The sequence below is a fragment of the Haliotis asinina genome, chromosome 2 (assembly GCF_037392515.1).
Source record: "Haliotis asinina isolate JCU_RB_2024 chromosome 2, JCU_Hal_asi_v2, whole genome shotgun sequence".
Lineage (NCBI taxonomy): Eukaryota > Metazoa > Mollusca > Gastropoda > Lepetellida > Haliotidae > Haliotis > Haliotis asinina.
The window spans coordinates 15,886,669-15,912,320 of record NC_090281.1 but is presented as its reverse complement, the minus strand read 5'-3'; the positions used below and the strand labels follow the sequence as shown (position 1 = coordinate 15,912,320).

General features: G+C 39.8%; 2 protein-coding genes and 1 pseudogene across 2 annotated transcripts; all 3 read left to right on the top strand.

The window, feature by feature from the left end:
- The first annotated feature begins 1,748 nt into the window (after positions 1-1,748).
- LOC137273311 (putative uncharacterized protein MYH16) lies at positions 1,749-17,843 on the top strand. Its single transcript, XM_067805880.1, has 4 exons — positions 1,749-1,780; positions 13,415-13,516; positions 13,868-14,170; positions 15,112-17,843. Exons 2-4 carry the CDS (start codon positions 13,448-13,450, stop codon positions 16,816-16,818), a joined length of 2,079 nt encoding a protein of 692 aa, XP_067661981.1. The 5' UTR covers positions 1,749-1,780; positions 13,415-13,447; the 3' UTR covers positions 16,819-17,843.
- Positions 10,812-12,883, top strand: LOC137271603 (uncharacterized). Its single transcript, XM_067804045.1, has 2 exons — positions 10,812-10,910; positions 11,924-12,883. The coding sequence occupies exons 1-2, from the start codon at positions 10,812-10,814 to the stop codon at positions 12,881-12,883; spliced, it is 1,059 nt and encodes a 352-aa protein (XP_067660146.1).
- A 966-nt stretch (positions 17,844-18,809) lies between the features above and the next one.
- On the top strand, positions 18,810-25,344 carry LOC137271602 (probable ATP-dependent DNA helicase RecS; annotated as a pseudogene).
- The last annotated feature ends 308 nt before the right edge of the window (positions 25,345-25,652 follow it).

Genomic DNA, 25,652 nt, shown 5'->3' with positions numbered 1-25,652 from the left:
TGTGACTGACACCAGAAATCGTCTTCACACATTGTAACCATGTCGGGAATCGAACCGGGTTTTCGGTGTGAAGGGTAGCCAGTAGGCTACCCCACAGTGCTGGTGTCGATTAGGTATTACATTAACGTAAGAAAATAAACAAAAACAACTTTACCATTCATCAGTAATGAAAATAATGTTGAAATATTTCTAATGACATTTCCACTCAAATTCGCTTGGAGTGCAGTCCTCAATGGCATTGTCATACTTTTGAATTTCTAGGGAAAAAACACACTTGTATTGCTGAAGTATGTTGTTTCCTGGTAAATCCACTTCAAAACACCCACGTGAACACGTGCTTTATTGTCACGATGATAAATGTATGGGAGGAACTTGAGATAAGCGAGGCATATATTTTCTTCAGGAAGTGGCCTTCGCGCTCTGAGAACGTGCTAGACGTGCCCAAGACCCCTTGGTAATTTGTTTGAGTGGCATTTTAGAAGTTCAGGTGTACAAGTACGACAAACGTTTATGGATAACAACTTCTTTATTACTTGAATACGACGTTTCGATACAGATTCTTGTGCCGTTGTCAAACACTCCTGTTGACTCTAAGTGACTGAGACAAGAGCAGGCAGGAGTGTTTGACAACGGTACAAGAATCTGTATAGAAACGTCGCACTCACGCAATAAAGAAGTTGTTATCCATAACAATTTGTCCGATTTGTTCTCCTTGGCAATGACCATAAGAAATCATGTTTGTTTGGTGTTGCACTCGGCACTATTCCTGTTACATCACAATATGGCAGCTTTCTGTAAATAATCGAGTCTGAACCAGCTGAACATCTATCTACGCAATTTGGATACGATGAAATGTGTCAACCAAGTCAGTGAGTCTGAACCCCAACACCCCACCCCCCACCCCGCTCCTCTCCCCGGCCCACGATTACATTAGTTCCTAACCGGATCGTCACGGGTTGAGAAATTATGATTTATGCAAACTACAAATTACAAAGTGTTCTCACAAAGAATAACGAAGTATATTGTACTTATTTACCTTCACTGATTACACGTACCCGTGAAGATCGGAGTAGAATAGGTCTTCAGCAACCCATGATTGCCATAAATCGCAACTATGTCTGTCGTCAGAGGCTACTAACGGGATCGGGTGGTCAGGCCCGCTTACCTGGTTGACACGTTTTCTGTTCCCAGCTGTGCAGATCGATGATCATGCTGTTGATCACTTGGTTGTCTGGTTCAGACTCGATTATTTACAGACCGCTGCCATCTAGCTGGAATATTGCAGGGTCCAATAAACTCGCTCACTGATTACACGGACAGAATTACTACACATCCATGGGATCGACCATCACAGGCTTGAAGCAATGTTAAGAAATTGAGCATGGTCATGTACACGTTTGAGGTGGTTTGTGTGAGTGTTTTTGTCAAAGAAGGGGTAAAAAATTCTGACATGGGATCCAAAAAGCGTGACGAATGCACAACGACGTAAAAACATTGCATCTGAAACGTACACGAAATTAGTATACACGGTCACATTCTGCTCGCCCTCGCAGTCACTCAAAACCAAAGTCCACCCTCCAACCTCAACAACCGCCAGTACTACAGCTTCCACGGGGCCTACCGCAATCCCTAACCGGTTTCTCTCTACCCGGTTTCAGTTTCGAGATGACTAACATTTCCAGGTCTTTCAAATTTCTCAGAAAAGGTTCGCTGTACATGTATATAAAACGGACTGTGTTCATTCCTGCACTTATTTCCACATTGTCCTTTGCGGAAAACAGTAAGTAGAATTCTTATTGCAGTAGAAGTGTTTGGCACTAAGCAGGTAGACGGTGACACTAGTCTTACCTGTCAGCTATGTCATATGTCGGTGGGATTTGACCATATGTTTACATTCACCTCTGCCATATATTTGTTAGCTGTGTAACATGAGGGGTTTGTTTACAACTAGTCTTATATAATATCACAGTTCAACGATAGTCTTACATATCAGCCTTATCACAGGGATGTAAATGTCAGCGATAGTTTATCACATCTGTCATATCATATGGAGATGCATGTTGACCATAGTTTATCACATCTGCCATATCATATGGAGATGCATGTTGACCATAGTTTATCACATCTGTCATATCATATGGAGATGCATGTTGACCACAGTTTATCACATCTGCCATATCATATGGAGATGCATGTTGACCATAGTTTATCACATCTGCCATATCATATGGAGATGCATGTTGACCATAGTTTATCACATCTGTCATATCATATGGAGATGCATGTTGACCACAGTTTATCACATCTGTCATATCATATGGAGATGCATGTTGACCATAGTTTATCACATCTGCCATATCATATGGAGATGCATGTTGACCATAGTTTATCACATCTGTCATATCATATGGAGATGCATGTTGACCATAGTTTATCACATCTGCCATATCATATGGAGATGCATGTTGACCACAGTTTATCACATCTGCCATATCATATGGAGATGCATGTTGACCATAGTTTATCACATCTGCCATATCATATGGAGATGCATGTTGACCACAGTTTATCACATCTGCCATATCATATGGAGATGCATGTTGACCATAGTTTATCACATCTGCCATATCATATGGAGATGCATGTTGACCACAGTTTATCACATCTGCCATATCATATGGAGATGCATGTTGACCACAGTTTATCACATCTGCCATATCATATGGAGATGCATGTTGACCATAGTTTATCACATCTGCCATATCATATGGAGATGCATGTTGACCATAGTTTATCACATCTGTCATATCATATGGAGATGCATGTTGACCATAGTTTATCACATCTGTCATATCATATGGAGATGCATGTTGACCATAGTTTATCACATCTGCCATATCATATGGAGATGCATGTTGACCACAGTTTATCACATCTGCCATATCATATGGAGATGCATGTTGACCACAGTTTATCACATCTGCCATATCATATGGAGATGCATGTTGACCACAGTTTATCACATCTGCCATATCATATGGAGATGCATGTTGACCACAGTTTATCACATCTGCCATGTCATATGGAGATGCATGTTGACCATAGTTTATCACATCTGTCATATCATATGGAGATGCATGTTGACCACAGTTTATCACATCTGCCATATCATATGGAGATGCATGTTGACCACAGTTTATCACATCTGTCATATCATATGGAGATGCATGTTGACCATAGTTTATCACATCTGCCATATCATATGGAGATGCATGTTGACCATAGTTTATCACATCTGTCATATCACATGGAGATGCATGTTGACCACAGTTTATCACATCTGCCATATCATATGGAGATGCATGTTGACCACAGTTTATCACATCTGTCATATCATATGGAGATGCATGTTGACCATAGTTTATCACATCTGTCATATCATATGGAGATGCATGTTGACCATAGTTTATCACATCTGTCATATCATATGGAGATGCACGTTGACCATAGTTTTTCACATCTGCCATATCATATGGAGATGCATGTTGACCATAGTTTATCACATCTGTCATATCATATGGAGATGCATGTTGACCATAGTTTTTCACATCTGCCATATCATATGGAGATGCATGTTGACCATAGTTTATCACATCTGTCATATCACATGGAGATGCATGTTGACCATAGTTTATCACATCTGTCATATCACATGGAGATGCATGTTGACCATAGTTTATCACATCTGCCATATCATATGGAGATGCATGTTGACCATAGTTTATCACATCTGTCATATCATATGGAGATGCATGTTGACCATAGTTTCATAAAGCAATATCAATGTTACGAGTAATTAAAGACATGCAATTAAAAACAACAACTGTATTTTTTCACGTTTATCTCTACAATTTATGTACTTGATGTGCGAAAGTGTGAAATATCTGTTAAAGTAAGTTCGACCTAACTACATTTCCACCAGTAGGTAGATAGGAAAAGTGAAAAAAAGACTTTACTGAGGAGAAATTAGTGCAGACCTGAGCAATGCGGACTTTTTCTAAGTCCAAAGTGATTTATTTGGAACAGATAATGTTTTATGCAAATTAGTGTGCGATGATATTGTTTTACCAAGGGCACTTTAAATACCATTTTGAAATTAGTCTTAACTTCATTATAAACGATAGCTGATGTTAAAAGTAATAACTTTCATGCTGAAACTATTAGAGTTGTAGCTATCAGGAGTCTCACTCCCACTATCAAAAGAAAGAGGTCGGAGGGAATGTCTCAAAAGCAAATCCAAGACGGGTGAATCAGATATTTGTTGGTGTCAGGTTGGGTAATATAGATATCAGCTACAATAGTCCTTATGAATAACAATATCCAGCCATGGTTCTCAGTGGGAATCACGTTTCATGCCAGGTGTCAGCCGTCATACCTGGCCAAGAGACCTAAGTGCCATCTATACTCTGATCTGTTGTTTTCAGCAGCTAGTCGTATTTTTTTTTCGCCCGATGTTACGAATAAACTTGCTTTTCTGGATATCCTCTGACGCATCTCACTGGATGCCCATTTCTTTAGTTATTTAGACATATCGTATAGATATTAATGATAGTCTAATGTATTGCCCATGTCATATAAAGATGTATTACCTACGAAAACATCGAGGGTCGTATTTTTCATACGATGCCCGGGGGCAAAATATCACTTGTCATTGTGACGTTAAGTTTCTTCTATGACGTTGCGTTCTACATGCAGTGACGGTGGATAGCCAGTATATGTTTGAGGGTAGATTTGGGTTTCTCATTTCGGTAACAAATGGAATATCATATTCGTGTCCACGTCATTCTATGTTTACAGCACTCGTGACCAAATAACAGTACCCGGTATCATCACTGTTCAGTGCTGTTTGGTTTGAATTATATAGGTTTTCTTTAAATTATACCATCCAACAGACTCTATGCACTTCCTGTTTTCAGTGTTCTTCCGCGCATTATTTAATGCTATTTTTGATACAATTGACTTCTGTCTTGAAGGCGGAAAAGACTTTTTATGTTAATTATGCTAACAACATACTGCGAGGACACATTTGCAGTCACGACACATAATGTATAGTCGCTATGAAGGACAAACCACGATCGAGACTCAGTTGCCTTTTAAAACACCGAAAACAGTATGACAACATCCGCCATTTTGAAAATAGGGACACACAGCTTAGGATGCCTCTAAGGTTGTAATGAGATTTCTTTTCCCTTAGATAAACTGACACTTGTAGCCAGTTGGTGCGATGCTGTAGATCTGTGATTATACAGTATATACTGTTCAACATTTGCTTAGGGATGGAATGTAACAAGTAAAACAACTGAGAACTAAATGATGAAGCCAAGTCACGAAAAATGAGTGAGTGTGTGAGTTTGTCTTTACGCCGCCTTTAGGAATATTCCTGCAATATCACTGCGGGGAAAACCAGAAATGGGCTTTACACATTGTACCTGTGTGGGGAATCGAACTCGGGTCTTCGGTGTGACGAGCCAGCGCTAGGCCGCCCCACCACCCCATACGAATAAGGAATGTTAGATGACCAATGGCTGAAAACCAAAGGAAAAAGGCTTAATGTATTTGTGGCAATCATAGCATGGTTTCTGTAGTGACATGCAAAACGACTGCATGGTGTACGTGCAAAACGACTGCATGGTGTATGTGCAAAACGACTGCATGGTGTATGTGCAATACGACTGCATGGTGTACGTGCTAGACGACTGCATGGTGTACGTACGAGACGACTGCATGGTGTATGTGCTAGACGACTGCATGGTGTTCGTAGAAGACGGCTGCATGGTGTTCGTTGAAGATGACCTTCGAATCCCTTTAACATCATATTTTAGTAAAAAGTTGCATGCGTCGAGCTTGTTAGATGTTTTGAAGATTAATGGAAGAGGTAGAAAAGGACACCCCCACTTGGGAACTTGGAAGCAGAGATTACAGCTATGCGGCCTTCTCTCAGTGCTCTCTGCTCAGTACATTAAGGATGGTGATGTAGATGAAGGTTACGTAGGAAACGTAGGTGATGTGGGTATACTACGTCAACAGGCAGCTGTGACTTCAACCAGATAGTTTGTTGTTTTAACCTGTCTGACAATTGTTATGTCTGGCCAGGGAAATAATAACAAACTGATGTTAACACGTGCGATCTAACGATAGTTTTGCGTGCTTTAGCATGTTTTGGAAGGGATGGCCGTGGTGTATCATTTTTTATTTCATTCATTCACATATGTACTTCTTTCTTTTATTATTTCTTTCTCATTCATTCACATATGCACTTCTTTCTTTTATTATTTCTTTCATTCATTCACATATACTTCTTGCTCTTCATTCATTCATTCATTGTAAGATTTCGACTGATACAGTAAACTGGCTGAAGTACTGTTAAACGCAGCCTAAGTTGCGATGGAAACGAACCAGGTCACTGTGTGCAGTGGAGCATGACGGGGTGCATACTAATTAGTACAAATGGTAAAGAAAACAAGCGAGTGACCTACCCCTGTTTTAGATTATTTCTGGTCTGACAAATAGGAGAATACACCATAAAACCTCGGACGAAGAAAAGCCGGGACGGGCAAATGGGAATTACTAAAAATGGAGACCACACTATTAAAACGAAACATGCTAAACTGGGTAGGTACACTTAAAACTACATGTCAGTGGAATTGACAAGACATATTTCAATACAGTTTAAAGATCTCACAACACTGTTTATGAATGTGTCTCAGCATAGTCACTGGAGTTTGGTCACTCTTGATTAGGGCTTTCACAAATAACTTCAACTTCATACATAGAGGTTGAATTTTATTATATTTATAGAATGCCTAAATTCAAAAGAACCTCAAGGCTTAGTATTATTAAGTGCACTGTACATGTTGCTGGAAGTAAAGCTCTGTGTTCGGGACTCGTGAAGATCTGGAGTAGAAGAGGGCTTCAATAACCCATGCTTGCCATAAATGCGTGTCGTAAGAGGCGACTAACGGGATCGGGTGGTCAGGGTCGCTGACTTGGTTGACACATGTCATCAGTTCCCAATTGTGCAGGTCGATGCTCATGCTGTTGATCACTTGATTGTCTGGTCCAAACTCGATTATCTACAAACCGCCGCCATATTGCTGCTATATTACTGAGTGCGACATAAAACTAAACTCACGAAATTAAACTGAATTGTCATTAGAATTTCATCTATTTTTAAACAATGTTTGCAAAATATAGAAAACAAGCAAACGAAAATATTTTCGTCCACGAGCGAGATTAGTCGAATTAAGACCGGAATGATTTCATTTTTTTGTTGTCCTGATACTCATAAACACACTTTCATTCATATATTTACAACCTCCAAGACAATAAAAAAACTATGAAAATTTAAGTGGAAGTCCAGATTCTTGTACTTGTTACAAATTAGCGGAATTAAGTCAAAATGAGTTGAATTTTGTGCCATGATACTTATAAATGTATCCTCATTCATTTACAACCTCCAAAACACAGGAAAAGATGTATTTTGAGTAAAAGTGATTATTCTGGCATATTTATAAAAAACCTTCCTGAATTCGCAAGAATAAGTCAAAATCAGTTGAATTTTGTGTCATGATACTCATAATGGCACTCTCATTCATTTACATCCTCCAAAACATTAGAAAAGATGTATTTGGAGTGAAAAGGGAATATTCTCGCCCATGGGCGAGATATTTTTGAAAATCGGTCTCAATTATCAGAATTAATTCAAAATGAGTTGGATTTTGTGCCATGCTACTTATAAATATATCCTCTTTCATTTACAACCTCCAAACCACAGGAAAAGATGTATATTGAGTGAAGGCAAATATTTTCGCCCATGGGCCAAAATGTCTTTCTCCCATGGGCTAGAGTTTTCAAAATTGCTCTCATTTAGAGGAATTGAGTCAAAATGAGTTGAAATTTCTGTCATGATACTCATAAATGTGCTTTCATTCATTAACATCCTCCAAAACGTTGGAAAAGAAGTATTTGGGGGTAAAAGGAAATATTTTCGCCCATGGGCCAAAATGTTTTTCACCCATGGGTGAGATTTTGTTAAATAGCTCTAAATTAACGGAATTAATTCAGAATGAGTTGAAATTTGTGTCATGATACTTATGAACATACTTTCATCCATTTACAACATCCATAACATGGAAAAAGGTGTATTTTGAGTAAAAATAAATATTCTCACCCATGGGCGAAATGGTTTTCATTTAAAAACTGCAAAGCCCTGAAAAAAACATGTATTTTCAATGAAATTAATTATTCTCGTCCATGGGCCAATATGTTTTTCACCCATGGGCGAGATTTTTTAAAATCGCTGTCAATTAGCAGAGTCAAGTCACAACAAGCTGAAATTTGTGTCATGATACTTATTAACATTTTTTCATTCATTTACAACCTCCAAAACATTTATTCTGGATGAAATTAAACACTCTCGCCCATGGGCCTGCCCATTGGCCACTGTTCGCCAATGGGCGAGCGAGTTTAAATTTTGAGTTTTCGAAAAAATGTTGTTTTTTTCTCATTTTTTCATCCTTAGCACATATACATAACAGCTGCATGTTTAATTTTGCCAAATCCCTTGTGAGAGAGTGGCCACAGTGCTGAGAGGTTCTGGACTTTTGTGAGTCCAGAATTAAATTGTGACGTGTTAGTTATATACTGTTCAACATTTGCTTAGGGATGGAATGTAACAAGTAAAACAACTGAGAACTAAATGATGAAGCCAAGTCACGAAAAATGAGTGAGTGTGTGAGTTTGTCTTTATGCCGCCTTTAGGAATATTCCTGCAATATCACTGCGGGGAAAACCAGAACCACGATCGAGACTCAGTTGCCTTTTAAAACACCGAAAACAGTATGACAACATCCGCCATTTTGAAAATAGGGAAACACAGCTTAGGATGCCTCTAAGGTTGTAATGAGATTTCTTTTCCCTTAGATAAACTGACACTTGTAGCCAGTTGGTGCGATGCTGTAGATCTGTGATTATACAGTATATACTGTTCAACATTTGCTTAGGGATGGAATGTAACAAGTAAAACAACTGAGAACTAAATGATGAAGCCAAGTCACGAAAAATGAGTGAGTGTGTGAGTTTGTCTTTACGCCGCCTTTAGGAATATTCCTGCAATGTCACTGCGGGGAAAACCAGAACCACGATCGAGACTCAGTTGCCTTTTAAAACACCGAAAACAGTATGACAACATCCGCCATTTTGAAAATAGGGAAACACAGCTTAGGATGCCTCTAAGGTTGTAATGAGATTTCTTTTCCCTTAGATAAACTAACACTTGTAGCCAGTTGGTGCGATGCTGTAGATCTGTGATTATACAGTATATACTGTTCAACATTTGCTTAGGGATGGAATGTAACAAGTAAAACAACTGAGAACTAAATGATGAAGCCAAGTCACGAAAAATGAGTGAGTGTGTGAGTTTGTCTTTACGCCGCCTTTAGGAATATTCCTGCAATGTCACTGCGGGGAAAACCAGAACCACGATCGAGACTCAGTTGCCTTTTAAAACACCGAAAACAGTATGACAACATCCGCCATTTTGAAAATAGGGAAACACAGCTTAGGATGCCTCTAAGGTTGTAATGAGATTTCTTTTCCCTTAGATAAACTGACACTTGTAGCCAGTTGGTGCGATGCTGTAGATCTGTGATTATACAGTATATACTGTTTAACATTTGCTTAGGGATGGAATGTAACGAGTAAAACAACTGAGAACTAAATGATGAAGCCAAGTCACGAAAAATGAGTGAGTGTGTGAGTTTGTCTTTACGCCGCCTTTAGGAATATTCCTGCAATGTCACTGCGGGGAAAACCAGAAATGGGCTTCACACATTGTACCTGTGTGGGGAATCGAACTCGGGTCTTTGGCGTGACGAGCCAGCGCTAGGCCACCCCACCACCTCACACGAATGAGGAATGTTAGATGACCAATGGTTGAAAACCAAAGGAAAAAGGCTTAATGTATTTGTGGCAATCATAGCATGGTTTCTGTAGTGACGTGCAAGACGACTGCACGGTTTATGTGCAAGACGACTGCATGGTGTACGTGCAAGACGACTGCATGGTGTACGTGCAATACGACTGCATGGTGTTCGTTGAAGATGACCTTCGGATTCCTTCAACCCCTGCCCACCAGTGGGCTGCTAACCACTCGAATTGAACTGTACCAATATGAAGACCCGTTATTTTAGTTTATCAAGATGAGGCATATTTCAACATTGTTGAACATGGCTCTACAAGTTGCTCGATTATACAGTCTAAGTTGTAGGCTCGGTATTATTTGTTACACTAATATCACTGAGCATAACAACTTCTAGTAGATGATCACGTCCAATGAAATGTGAGAGGGACGAACGGAAAAAAACAATAAGACAACAGCTACTGTTCAGGGTTCGGCTTGGCATACAAAATCCCCATTCACTGACACTGATCTCTCAACAATCGAAAGTTCATATAAAAACACAGATATTTAACCTGCAGTACATATGCTAAGTGCTTTTTGAAATTTTTCGAGGTAAAAGTTCTAAAGTTGTGCCCGAATGTCAACTTTCACGATTTGATAAGCTGTGTTCGGAATGGTCAACTGAAATGGTTGGCGGGCCCGACCTGCTATTAGGGTTTGTTAGACTTAGTATAGCAGTGTAACGAGTGACACTCTGCCTGAGTTTACTTAGACTGCTGAAGTAGGGTAAGGGATGGAATCAGCTTGGATGGTAAAACTGACCTGCATGTTCCTGAAATCTTGACCGGTGATGTGCGACAGAGATGAGATTCTGGATGTCCTCGTCAGAGCCTCCGCGGGAGCCATCGAAGATAACGTCATCCCGATTACTGACAAAGGCCGTGGAAAAGTACCTGAAGCATATTCCATAAAGTATGACATGACCCTAATCTTAATTAATTAATAATCAAGATTTGTGTTAAGACAAGCCACTTTCTCACAAAGGGTGAATAAACTTTTAATAAGCTTTCTAGCCTCCATTTGTGACACTCATTTGACGTCATGTTACTTGTGGCATAATTTTTTCTTCAAACGCTCTGTGATCCTTTGCAGATGTTGAACAGTATATACATCAGCTATTCACAATTTCGTTTTAAGAATGTCAAATCTTTTTATAGTTCTCCCACTAATGACTGACACAGATTAATTCATACTTCAGAAGTGTTTCTAGGTCCAACTAATGATATATATGCTATTGCATCGATGCGTATGTCTTCGGTCATTGGTGTGCTTGGCTCGCACTCGATGGTTTACCCATTGCTTTTGTCTAGCTTGGCAAGTGCAGCAGTCAATAGCAATATTCTCTCACTCACGCTGGTATAAGTTTAGCCAGATCAGGCAGTATAGGGACCCGTGTGATTAAGTCAGTATCTATCATAGCCTCAAGTTCCCATCATCCTGTCACTGTTCCCAACGATCCACTATCCATAATGTGACACATACAGTACCGGGTGAAAAAGAATTAACACAGAATCGATTTTACACACCAAAATGAAGTCGAAATGTTTTTACTTATCTCCTTTATGTATGAACGATAATGCACATATTTTAAACGTTCATGGAAAATGTGGGATAAATAAAAATCCCCATAAATACTTTTACACATTTAAAACCCTAGGTCTTATGAGAATTTTAAAGGCATAAACACCTAGAATTAAGCGTTTTATCCCACTCCTCAGAACAAAACTGTTGTTTGGTAGACATGACAGTTTTATTTTAGCAAATCGTTATTTTGTAACAGCCATGTCATTGTAGTTGCCTTATATACACTATTTACCTTCATGTTACAAACTGTATATTCCTGCAAAGATGCCAAACTTGATAATATACCGAAAGTAAATGAAACACTAACACATTTTTCAGACAATGGGCCAAGAGTTGTGCAAACCAATACACGAACCCGTACCCCCAGCTGTTGTGACACAGTTCGAGGCTGGCGTACAATACATTGACGATATCATGACCACAATAGAGTCTGGATCCAAGGACGTTAAGGGTGCGGCCAATAATGCCTATGAGGCATTTTCCCACGCCGAACGAAAGCTAACTGAACACACCAAGACCTTGACTGAAAAGTGCCTCGGCAAGGAAGCTGAGCTTTCACAGAAGCAAGCTTATCACCAACAACTTCTGGTGTCTTTGGCCTCCCTCAATGCCTCACTTGTTGAAAAAAGAAGGCACTTGCAGGAACAGATTCGCAGATTTGCCAGTGCCTTACAGGACGTTCAAAATGCAAAGGATGATGTTCAAAGAGCAAGGGAAGAGTTCGAAAAAGCTGAAAAGCATCGCAATGACGTACGAACAGCAGGTTGGGCGACCATATGGATCCCAGTAGTTGGAGTAACAATGCTGGCAGTTTCTGAGACGGCTCTTAAAGGTGATGTGGAGAATGCCGAACACCGCCTGAATTCAGTTCGATCGACACTCTCTAACGCAAGGGACACTTTTTCTGAGATGTCAAATAACTGTCAACAAACTGAACGTGAATTACAAAGAAAAACAGATGAAAAAGAGAGTGTTGCTGCTGATGTTGCTAACACAGAGAAGTACATTCAAGTCACCAGGAATTACATTACAGCACAAAACTCCAGCCTGGTCAACATGCGGAAGGTTATTCACAAGCTCAGGCTAGTTTCCGGACGAGCCGAGATCTTAAGGGACGAAACTAAATTAATGTATGACATAGCACAGATTGGAGAACCCTTGAAGAATCTGGTTGACAGTTTGCAAAAAGCAGGGGTCGCTAGGTCCGAGTTGTGGAATAAGGTTCTCTCACGCCCTGCTTTCAAGGCTATCGGGGCTGCGGATGGAGACGAGTGGTGACATGTAGGCCCTCTGACATAGTCAACTGCAAAATACAATGAACTGACTGCCAAAGATGTTCCTACTATTATTGTTGGACTGTTCATATATTTTGTGAGAAAAAAGACGCTCTAAGTCACGTTCTGTTTGCACGATCTGTCTTCTTGTAAACTAAGCAATTTGTAAAAAGTTGCTATTTTGTGTTGATTTCATTTCAATAAAACTCTTTTGACTTTTTTATTGTATGTTTTATTGCTGTTTATAAAGCTGGAACGAAACTATACATCATTTTCAACCAAAATTCATTTTTATATAACAACTAAAAGTGTTATTCATGAATGTATGTATGTCTGTACGTGTGTGTGTGTGTGTGTGTGTGTGTGTGTGTGTGTGTGTGTGTGTGTGTGTGTGTGTGTGTATGTATGTGTGTATGTGTGTGTGTATGTATGTATCTGGCCTTTATCTGCTCATGGGTAAACCACAGATTATAATTTATTATGAGGATAATATTCCATGTGAGAATCTAAATAGTATCTCTAACGCATGTTCCAGAACATTCATATTACCAGATAAAAAGAAACTATAATGGCGAATGTCAGCACACAGGACATTGCAAAGGCGGAGAAAAGAGTGATGACCCCAACGGATGCAAAGGTAGAGTTTTGCTATTGTCACATCTTCTGACGGAGCTGGAGATCACATAGCCAAAGGTCAACAAAAGAAACACTGTTTGAGCAGCAGATATCTTCTACTACACTGTGTTAAACACGAACATTTGAGACTTAGGAGCCAAAGAATCCAAATGGAGTCTATCTTATAAGCTGGTATAAGGAGAGAGACATAACATGATGATTAGACAAACCACCTTTAATGAATTCTGTAGTACACTCAGTCCTTGGATATAAATGTTAAAAACATTTTATGTAATTGGTAAAGGGAAACCTGAAAATGAAACTGCTACCTTGTGGTATTCCTTATATAGTACATATTTAATTGAAATTGCAGGGAGACATGATGCTGGTCCTTGGGTCTCATATGAACTGGCAGGAGATGTTGTGCCCAGCTCCTCTGTCGGTGTGTCTTTTGGGTCAGCTGGTGCTCGTCACTCTGGACAAGGACGTCTCTTTGGTGTCAGAACACATGGAAAGATCAGCCTTTAAATATACCAAGTACCCTGATTCACTGAGGACAAGCATAGTTCAGGTGGCCAACCAGGGATGGACCTCCTTCAACTGTGCCAACAAGAACATGGACCAGATCCGTCTCCTTACCCTGCAGATACCTCTCCATGTCAAGAATGCTGTGAAGGTACTTATAGAAGGATTCACTCACGAGCAACATGCAAACCGAATGTACAGTCATGCCTTTTGACATTTTAACCTGCTTGCCCAACAAAACTGGACTTTAGTATATACTATTTCATCTTATATAATTACATGTTTATGTTAGGCTTTTTATGAAATTGTGTCAGAATGTCACATATAATTGTCATGCACCGAGACGTTGGCCACACGAACAGCATAAAAACGGAAAAAAGTAAAATGAATGCCTTTGCAAATACCAATCTGCTTGTACAAAAGTACTGAAATTATATATACACTATTTCCTGTGGCGTACTTATGGGGAAGGACGCGCCAATTATAGTTATTATGTTGATGATACGAGAGTATTTGTGAGATATAGTGTATATTCAGCTATCCAATAACATTATCCTGTCTGACACAGTGAGTTGATAATGAAACCCGACCCACTTGTTAAAAGATATCACATGGTCCCTTATGGACCAGAACATGTGATATCGTCATGCTTTGTACGAGGGTCTGCGGGACTATGCCTTAAAACTGTCTCTCGCCGAGACTTTGACCTCGTCTTTGACATCACGTCATCGGTTTGCCAAAGCACAACTCTGCACACTTTCAAAGCGACAAGTTTGCTTACATTACCAAAGGCCTGCTGGGAGTGTGTTTCAAGACAAAAATCATGCTTATGTCCTGCATTTGGCGACCACTTGCTTGAATAAAGTCTCCGTGCTAACATTGTACAAGGAAAAATATCTTTTCAATACAGCCGTGCTGAACTGTTCTTCCCATTCTCTCGTTGAGTCCTTCTCTGTATATGCACTTGTTGTGGTGGATTTAGTCGCAATACCACGATACCAATTGGTTTTCTTATGATTCTTAATACATCACTCTAAAGTATCCCTTCAAATCGTATAGACATTATGCTATGTGATTATATAATCTTTGCAGTTCATCATCGGTGGATCTGATGAGGAAATACAAGAATTGGTTCCAGATATTTTGGCAAACATCGAAAGGATTACTGACACCTGTATGTTAAAAGCTGAGGAAGTTGAAACAAAGTTTACTGACGTCATGGATTTGATAGGCGAACTGCAAGAGGCATGCACCTTTTCAAAAGGGGAATATGACGACAAGATTAGGAAAGCCGAAAAGGATATTGAAGTGAAATCAACTCGCAAGGAGGCATTGGAAAAAAGAAAACAACAAGCTGAAAAGGAGTATAGTGAAATGAGAGAACAATTCCAAAAAGCTCAAACGTCATATGAAAAAGCCCTGGACTCCATGCCCTCTGGATGGGATATGCTTGGAATGGATTTCGTTGAGGGGGTAGCCAAATGTGCTGTTTCAGTAGTACAGGGTGTTACAAGCATGTTTGCGATGAAAGCCGTTGGTGGTAAGATCCAGGGAAATATGAGAAGGGACAAGGCATCTGTGAATTTAGAAACAGGAAGGTCTACAGATGCACTCATGTTGGAGCTTCCTAGAATATCGCTCTGCATCCAGAACATCCTGGACAATTTCAACTTGCTTTCTCAGGGGAAGGAGCCGGGAGACCTGACAATGGTTGAGTCAACATTCAGTGACATCGTTACTTCTCTCTCGTCCTACTCAGGAGCGTGTAGAGACAAATTCGATGGAATAAACGGGGACGCGTCTCAACTGATCAAGACTTTCAAGGCTGCTAGCAAGCAACTGTCAGGCGGGAAACAGCAAATAGAGAGCGCGAAGGGGGTGGCGGGCAGGCTAAATGCAAAGATGCAAGGTTTAAAGGTCTTTTGTGAAACTGCTTTTTCAGCAAAGCCCTTAGAAATGCCGACCCCAAAGATGTCAACATATGAGGAAGGACAGTCTGCCTCTGCCTCTTCAAGGCACAGTGCACAGGCCAGATTTAAGGTTGAACAAGCTTCATCTACCCTTGAGGCCGCTAGAAGTGACTTCCGTGAAAGAAGCGAGAAACTAGATAAGGTCAGCGAAGACATCACAGCCATTATCACCGATCTTGCACGGATCAAGCTGGATAAGGTAGACTTTGACCAGATCAAAGCGCTATTGCAAAGAGGTATCAAGGCTATTGGTGAAGTCAGAACCCAATGGGGAAAACTGGTAAGATTTTTCCAAACAATATCTAACATTATTAAGTGCAGCATGAATGAGAATGTCAAGACATTTCTCCAAAGTGCTGAGAAAGGGAAGAAGTTTCGCCTGAAGTACACCATGTCGGACATGCTGAGAGACATGATCTATGTACAAGCCACCGACGCCAACACCATGGCCTACATGGTGAATAACCTGGCCGAGATGTATGTTGAAGTCTCACAGAAGCACCTGATGGATCAAGTTGCAAGTCTGGGTGAGTTGCTTGCACTGGATCCGGAAAAGGACAAGACTGCAATTTCTAGAAGACAGACAGAACTGGAAGCACAAGCAAAAGACGCCACTGCTTCAATTGCTCTATTAGTTCGTCAGAAGAAGAGCGAATTTGATACAAAGGTGAAGAGCAGAATACAGAGAATTGAAACCGAAATGAAAGCAGTTCTTCCTCCACCTGAGCCGATAGACAAAGAAGTTGAGAAAGAGAAGAAAAAGGCTATCCAAGAGGCCAAGGAACTGAAGGCAAAGCTGAAGGCCGAGGATGTCGATGACTGGGTGTGAATATCATCAGTCATTATGACGTAATGGCGGCTAGTTTAACGCGGTAGCCTATAGCGTCTGGAAACTGAAATACACTACTGTCGTGGCCTGTGGATTTTATAGTGCTTCCAATACACATTGATGTATCAAATAAATAATATAATTTCTATTTTCATGTGTAATATTTACTATGTGTGAACACCTATTTACTCAGCCATCCTTATCAACGGGAAATAATAACAATGTTTTGGAGTCATTACTTACGAATGGCTGTGGCCGTCATACATAGACCACATGTTTGTAGACGCTTCTATGTATTCTGCCATGATGAAACCTTACATTGAAGATTAAGTAAGTGGGAGAGAAAATGTTTCGCATTAAATGTCATAAAATGATTTGGTACTTTGTATGGTACTAAAGATTAGAAACTGGAGTCGCTGTAAAATAAGGCACACTGGACATTTTAGCATGTGCATTTTTTTTCCAATATGGATTATGCAGATTAAAGGACAAATGTGTTGGGTGTCAACTTAGATAAATGTGCTGTCAGATATAGGTGTTATTGCAGATGACTGTGGCCTACCTTGCTTTTGTTGACGATCAAATAAGTGGGGAGATAAACCAACCCATCATCAACTGCATCCTTTGTATGGCTATATCATTAAGTGAGTTAGTCAAATACTTTGTATGATAGATACGAATTTGAACTTGTTGTAAAATAAGGTTTACTCGACATTTCAGCATGTACATTTTATTATGTTTTCCAATGTTGTGGACTGAAGATCTAAAATGCGGAGTAGATTATGTGTTTCCATACAACCATCGCTGGGTGTCAAATGAGGTAGATCTGTCCTAACAGGGGATTTTGTTATATATTTTGCCGTTTTGAGATATATGTACTGTTTCACAACAGTTTTGTTAACGAAGACATGGCCATGTTACAATAACACATGAGAGTCACAATAACTCAAACCACAAAAATATGGCACTTTATAAAGTAGCCTTAGATGTATGCTATGCTTTCTAAATAAACTCATTTCTCTTCACCTCTGTTGACTATTTGTAGAAACATACAATATTTGACCAATATTCCAGGAATATCACGACGGGGAACACCAAAAATGTACACATGTTCGGAATCGAAACCTGCGTGACGAGCGGACATTTTAACCATTCTGCTACTCCGGCGTCCTATTACCTTTAAGACAATAGTTAAGTAGATATATAATTTTTTAGCAATATAGAATATTTAGAATATTAATGAACTTTTTAAAAGTGTTCCGTTTCCTATCACATTGTGTATGACAATCGACTTTCAGGCCTGGCATGGACGCACGGACCAGTATGTCAAATCTGACTTTACAATCAACTACTTGGGGTACTGGACCGACGATGGTGAGAACACAGAAAAATTAAACAACATTCTATAAATTTTCATCTTCAAATATTATTCGTATAGCTGTCTTTATAGCTTTCCATAGGGAGTTCATCAGTTCACTCACACATCAGTTTTCAGCCGTAGCATTGTTCTCAAGTGTCGGTGGTGAGTGAGTTTAGTTTCACGCCGCTGTTAGCAATATTCCAGCACGGCGGGGGACACCAGAAAAGGGAACCGAACCAGAGTCTTCGGCGTCACAAGCGAACGCTTTAATCACTCTCCTGCTCCACCACTAGGTCGGTGTTTAGAATGCGAAATCTGTGTGATTTTATTTGGTGGTGCGGATAATGTTCATACTATCAACCATAAGTTTGTCTCACCAAAACCTGACTGAAAACAACATTGGCGCATTCCATTTTGAAATTATCTTTTCATGCACAAACCGTAGGAACATAGACACGTTACGAGCGTGCTGTTTGTGCAGGTGCGTATTACTTCAAGTCACCTGAGAAACTACCCGGATACAATACTTGACATCAACAACTATGTTAACAGCTGGGGGTACCCGTGAGGCGTGTTTAAACATTTTGTCAGCTCCTATATAATGCTTAATTCCGCAGACATATCATCCTACATGTGCTACTCAGATAGGTAAACGATCATCCGTTCCTTTGCTGATTTTGATCCTTCTTGCAAGAATTACAAAGACATCACCTCCAGATAAAATTGTGCAGCAAAGATCATGCACTGTCTGTCAATAAAAATTCAGATTACTTTTGGAAATCGGCATTCGTTTTGAAGGAATTTCAAGGTCATATCACCACGCCACGGCTTGAAGCTGCGACACCGAAAGAATGCAGCCTGGAGATTACCAGTCTTCTGTTGCCAGGCCTCGGATTGTTTGTCTGAGCAACAGGGCATGGCTTGCAGATCAGGCAGATCTCGACTCACCACTATAAGGCCAAGATCGGTACATTCGGGTTCTACATGTGCATGATCATACTGCCATGGGTAAGAGCACATCAACCAGATGCCTGGACTTTGGCATATATCGGGTCAAACTTCACTAACAAGCTGAGAGAAATTGGACTGAGAGTCAGGAGATCCAAAGTCGGGCCCGTGGCGCTCAGCTTCACCGTTATCTAAAATTTCCATCGTGGTGTTAAAGGCATTTCCTTCTTCTAAACTGGTGCAAAATATCATGTACTAAAATCTGTTTGTGGACGAGTTATGCATGTTTGAAAATACATTTCCGGTACAGATTTCTTGGTTATGCGTTTCTTTTTTAAAATAGTATATGAAAGAATCAGCGTTCATTAACTTGTTGAGTGGTATATAATGGAACCTCTTGTTTAGAATGTAAGGAAGTTACCTAAGTCTGTGAGACCCAAAATGTTCACGCTAAAATCAGATTACAGCAATTATTGTTGTTTTGCTGCCAGGTACATCCAGTATGACTGGTGGTGGTACTATTACGACAAGAACCACGGGGAGATCACGTGGGAAGCAAAACGAAGCATCTTTCCCAATGGAATGCAGTGAGATAATAACTTATTAGATAATGCACGTATCGTACGATTTAAGAAACATACGTCAGTGATAATTCTCAAATGCAGTGAGACAAGAAAAGCCTGAGGGCTACTGAAATTAAATGAATTTTCCGATTCAGCAATTCGAAATTATGCACTGAACTAGTACAAGTGTGCTGTATTACTGCTTGACAAGTATTAGATGAGCCACGACCTGACATATGACCCCAATTTGCATATATGGGAACGCGATGCAGAAAATTCCATTTGAAACAAGACGGAAACAGGTTGTCGTTTAAATATTGAAAAGTTCAATTTCCTCGTGCGAATCGTGTCGTGATGGTGTTTTGCTGAACTAAATCAGTCTACGAGACACGTATTTAAAAATAGCGGTATTGCTTTCACGCCACGGTCAGGATGTATTGCACGTACTTATAATCGCTAACCTGCCTGTAGCAACTAAGTGTATTCGTCCAGTTTACTTGAACCGCCTGCTTGTCACAAACGCGTTCACTGCACCGGCTCATCTAATACTTGTCAAGCAGTACGTGTGGATTTGTTTTGAATTAAAGTACATTAAACATGAAGTAAGGCGAGACATTATTTTCGGATTAGCCACAAGGTCACGTGGCTCCTAATTTGTTCCAGCTATGTTCATTGGCCATTTGGTATTGCTGAAAGTTCATTTTGAAAAGTCTAGTGTATAATATAGAGAGAAACTTCACCTGGGAGACAAATTCAGCCTGTTAAAAGGTTGGTTGCGCTTCCAACCAATAAATATTTGTAATGTTGATAATTTCTTATAACTCATAATACCATGAATTATATTAAGGAAAATACGTGTAAATTATTCGCTTCCTTGTCGTTATTCATTATGAATGCATGAAGCGCCTTTGTCTATATGTATAATGGTTTATGTTAGAACTGGTTATGCCAAAGTTACTGACTAACCCCTTACTTCGTGTGTCCCACGATGGCTGTATAACAAGACGGAGCTTCCAGTCCTGGCCCACAGTATGTTCTGGTGAGTGAGTCATGTAATAAGATAGTGACTACAATAAGCATCATAATATATACTGAGGGAAAGAAATAAGGGAACATATTAAAGCACGAACGTTCCTTTATTTTTTTCCAGGTTTCTTGCTTGTTGTAAGAGGCGACTATCGGGATCGGGTGTCATCGGTTCCTAGTTGGATGCTCATGTTGTTGATCACTGGATTGTGTGGTCCAGACTCGATTATTTACAAACCGCCGCCATGTAGCTGGAATATTGCTGAGTGCGGCGTAAGACGTAACTCATGTTTTGCACCGTTGGACCGAATGCTATGCACTCCTAAGGAACCATATAGGTGTTCATGTACATCGAAAAAGAACTGTGTAACTTGTGTTCCTGTTTATGAATGTAAGAGTCTTCCTAAACAGTTCCTTGGGGTTCCCCTAGGTCCAGCAACACTACTTATGCCAAAGCCAACGGAGGGAAGTACGACTTTCTGATTGAGGGTGAAAAGTCCTTACCTTTGGAGGAGGTAACAGCTATATTTCTACCTTCTCTTTGTAAGTGGTGGTGTAGCCTAGTGGTCCTCACGCCTAAAGCCACGGTTCCATTGCCCACAAGCCGTGAAGACCATTTCACAAAGGGCGACAACAACATTGAACCACCCCTTACTACAAATACATATTTGTAGGACAACTATAATCAAATCCGGGACAACCTATGAACATGGTATTATTGCGAAATCAAACATCATATTTATGTACTTGTTTAAGCTCTGAGGACTATAAAATCGGCTCAACCGGTAATTTAACACATGCAGTTTGAGAGATGCAGGTTAAAACATGTACATCTAAATTCGAGACAACGATTTTCGTCTTTTGGTATTTTAAAGCACGTACAGAGTATTTTCCTGATGTAAGAGCGACACTGTTGCATGTATTGTCTTCATTCTAATTTTATCTCTCACGAATCATAGCCTCGGGATTATTAATACCATTGGGATTCTTATTTGACTAATTGCAGTTTAAATGATAGAAAGAACATAAGGTTTATTTATCCCCGAGAGAAACAAATTGAATATGCTGATGTACTCCACCATTTGTCATAAACGTCTTAATTTTAGGAACCTTTCATTACTTTTCAGAGATTCTGGAATGATTTGCTCGCTAATGCAAGGAAGTTGGGGTTATTGTCACGGTGTCGCGCCCTCATTTTGTTGCGTCTTGAACGTAGTTTTAAAATACATGTTAGATATGGCCTGACGTTTGACCCTCGCGGAAAGATCGGTGATACGAACGTCCCAAGTCTATATTAATGGCATTACGGTAGTCGTGTGCTCTGGTGAGGTGTTCCTGTGGTTGAATGGTGGGGTAGCCTAGCACGTTACGCAGAAGACCCGGGTTCGATTCCCCCAATGTACAATGTGTACAATGTGTGAAGCCCATTTCTGGTGTCCCCAGCCGTGATATTGCTGGAATTTTGCATAACGCGGTGTAACACTGACTGACTGACAGACTAACTCACTCATACACATATGTATATGTTACAGCAACGCTAAGCTTGAACTTCTTCTGTCGACTCTTGCTATCATAGATATAACAGGAACAAAATATATTGATAGAACAATAGAATGACATCACCAAGTTGTTTCCGTGAGCGGAACTTATGTTCATTGTGACGTGTTATAAAATATTTATCAGTATGGCAAGTCATTTCACGACACGGTTTTAGTTTCTGTGACAGGGCGGCGGTCTTTAAATAATAGTGTCTGGACCAGACAATCCAGTGATCAACAACATGAGCATCGATCTGCGCAATTGGGAACCAATGACATGTGTCAGCCAAGTCAGCAAGTCTGACCACCCAGTCCTGTTAGTCCCCCTGAAGGCTTCTTCTACCTACTTTATGATGTCTCTCTATCTACTTCATGATGACTGTCTACCTATTTTATGATGACTGTCTACCTACTTTATGATGACTGTCTACCTATTTTATGATGACTGTCTACCTACTTTATGATGATTGTCTACCTATTTTATGATGGTTGTCTGCCAACGTTATGATGTCTATCTATCTACCTTGTGTCTGTCTTCTTACTTTGTGTTGAATGTCAGCCTACTTCATGACGTCTACCTACTTCTCGATGTCTGTCTACCTACGCCATGATGACTGTCTTCCTGCTTCATGATGACTGTCTAGCGACTTCATGATTTCTGTCTACCTACTCAATGATGTCTGTCTATCTACGTCATGATGACTGTCAAACTCTACAGTGATTGTAGACATTACAAGAGACTAGCGTTTGTGGTATCATCTTGTCAGTGTTGATCTGATTGTAGACGCTACAAGAGATTAGTGTTCGTGATGCCAATGTCAGTGTTGATCTGATTGTAGACGTTACAAGAGACTAGTGTTTGTGATGCCAATGTCAGTGTTCATCTGATTGAAGAGATTGCAGGAGACGATCGTGTTTGCATTGTCAGCTCAGTGGAGCGATGAACATATATACTGACGTACAGAAAGAGAGTACATAGTTTTTTTGACATCGTGTTTAAAACTAAACTGACGGACCAAAGAAACTATACCAAACTTCGGATTCCAATATTTTTAATATTTCAACTGAATTTTGTTTTCAGCCTACATAAACATATAAGAAAATCACAACCGTAATGCGTGTGAAAATGCACTGGTTCCTGAGCAGTCTAAGTAAACTCAGCCTCTGTGCTTTCGTTACACTCCACCGCTGAGTTTAACAAAACCTAGTAGGAGGTCGCGTCAGGTAACCTTTGAATGACCTATGACCCTCCAATCAAACGCGAGACGACCGGCCGGATTTCACCAATCAGAGAACAGCTACTAATTACGGTTCGGCAGGACCGACAAAATGGCTACGCAAGATAATATTGACAGTGCGCTCGGACAAGTTCTTCCACATTTCGGCGTAGAAGCGATGAAAACGCAACTGAAAGAAATTTTAAAGTGTTTACTGGAAAATAGAGACTGTGTTGCTACTCTACCAACTGGATATGGCAAGTCGCTTGCTTTTCAAACTTACATTCCCGTTCGTCGCGAGTTGGATTCCAGACAAATCGGCAAGATGATCGTTTGCTGTCCTCTCGTGTCACTCATGCACGATCAAGTAGATAATCTCTCCTCCATTCCTGGCATTTCTGCAGCGTACAGAGGTAAGATAATTTGTGTGAATATCAAGCATATTATGTAATGAATTTGTTATAAATGTGATTATTATAGGCCTATTATTTACACTGTTCCTGTAGTGTTACTAACTTCACTTCTTACCTACAGTCATTTACATGAGATGTCAGTAAAAACAATATATACCATATAGTTATGTAAAGCTTACCTTTAGCTGTCAATTATAATAAGTTTGTTTATACGTTCATGATTATTACATCAGTAATTTTGATATACAATTGTAGGCAGTGTAATTTAGTATCAATATTCTATTCAAACCTCCGTTTCAAAATGTTTGCATTCATGAATCAGTGTATGTAATTACTGCTTCAAACATTTGTGGAAACATGTAACACGAGAATGATATCCTAATTCCTAAAATTCAGCTTGTTCATCTTTGTAGGTTTCAGTGAGTCAAGTGACAAACTTATTCAAGATGGATCTGTAGATACTATCTATGCCTCCAGAGACACTTGTTGGTGACCCACTTTGGAGAACAGCACTACAAAAACTGAAAGTTGATGTGATTGTCATCGACGAGTTCCACACAACTGCAACATGGTATGTGTCATCAAAGACTAAAATATCAACACTATCATCTACACGGCTTTAATTTTCATTATAGTTGATAGAACCATTTTATGACAATAGTCAGGTACATTTTTATGAGTTGGGCACACTTGTTGATGTTTTTGCAGTTCTAGACCAGTTTGATATTTAATCAACAAGTAACTTAATATTTCATCAAGTAACTGTTGCAATTTACAACTTGTTGCAGGGGTTATGGGAGTGATGGTACCGAAAAAGAAGCTTTCAGGAAATGGTTTGCTCACATTGGGGAACTGAGATCATTGTTTCCTGATGCATGCATAATAACACTAAGTGCCACATGTACAACAAAAATTCGAAAACGTGTAATGAAAGTGCTGTCTTTAAAAGAAAATACATATGTTATAAACATGTCTCCAAACAAGACCAACATTAAACTTGTTGTATCTAAAGTGTCCAACACTGTTGAAATTGCCATGTCTTGGCTTGTTGATGGTTTAAGAGATTTAAAGAACCGTTTACTTAGAACTATTATGTACTGTCAGACTATCAGGGATGTAACAAGAATGTATACCTACATTACTGAAGAGCAACCAGATCTTGTGAAGCAAGTGGACATGTTTCATTCACACACACCACAAGAAATAAAGATGGAAATTTTACAGGGCTTGAAAGAAACCTCAGGTTCACTGAGGTTAGTGGTGTGTACAAGTGCGCTTGGCATGGGTGTTGACTTACTACGTTTTGACAGTGTTATAATATATGGAAATCCAGATAACACTGTTGATCTTGTACAGGAAATAGGTCGAGTTGGACGAGGAGGTGACATGGCTATTGCATTGCTGTTGCACAACTCTTTTCACTTGAGAAAGTGTGACACTGAAGTAAGCTTGCTGAAGTGATGTTTGATGTAGAGTGTTAACTCCAACAAGTATGTTCATTTACGTTGAGTACCTGTCAGGTTATTTTGATAACACAAGATGAACAAGCTTGTGTAAGTAATGAAAAAATATCTCTTTATAAGGCAATGCACCCTGGATATATAATGCCATATTTATGCCAGAAAAGATGTTCTGCTCTCATTTGGGCAAAATGAATGTTGCATGTGTGTGTGATTGTACATGTGTTGTTTAACTGTTGATTAAAGAATGATCAACAAAGTAATGCCTTATTTTTGATTGAAGCCAAAGGGCCTGTAACTGCCCAAACT

Excerpts from the sequence above, each read along its gene's own strand:
- LOC137271603 (XM_067804045.1), top strand. The coding sequence starts at position 10,812 with ATGTGCGACAGAGATGAGATTCTGGATGTCCTCGTCAGAGCCTCCGCG. Across the intron at positions 10,911-11,923 it reads CTGACAAAGGCCGTGGAAAA|ACAATGGGCCAAGAGTTGTG; the intron begins GTACCTGAAGCA and ends CACATTTTTCAG.
- LOC137273311 (XM_067805880.1), top strand. The coding sequence starts at position 13,448 with ATGGCGAATGTCAGCACACAGGACATTGCAAAGGCGGAGAAAAGAGTG. Across the intron at positions 13,517-13,867 it reads TGACCCCAACGGATGCAAAG|GGAGACATGATGCTGGTCCT; the intron begins GTAGAGTTTTGC and ends TTGAAATTGCAG. Across the intron at positions 14,171-15,111 it reads ATGTCAAGAATGCTGTGAAG|TTCATCATCGGTGGATCTGA; the intron begins GTACTTATAGAA and ends TAATCTTTGCAG.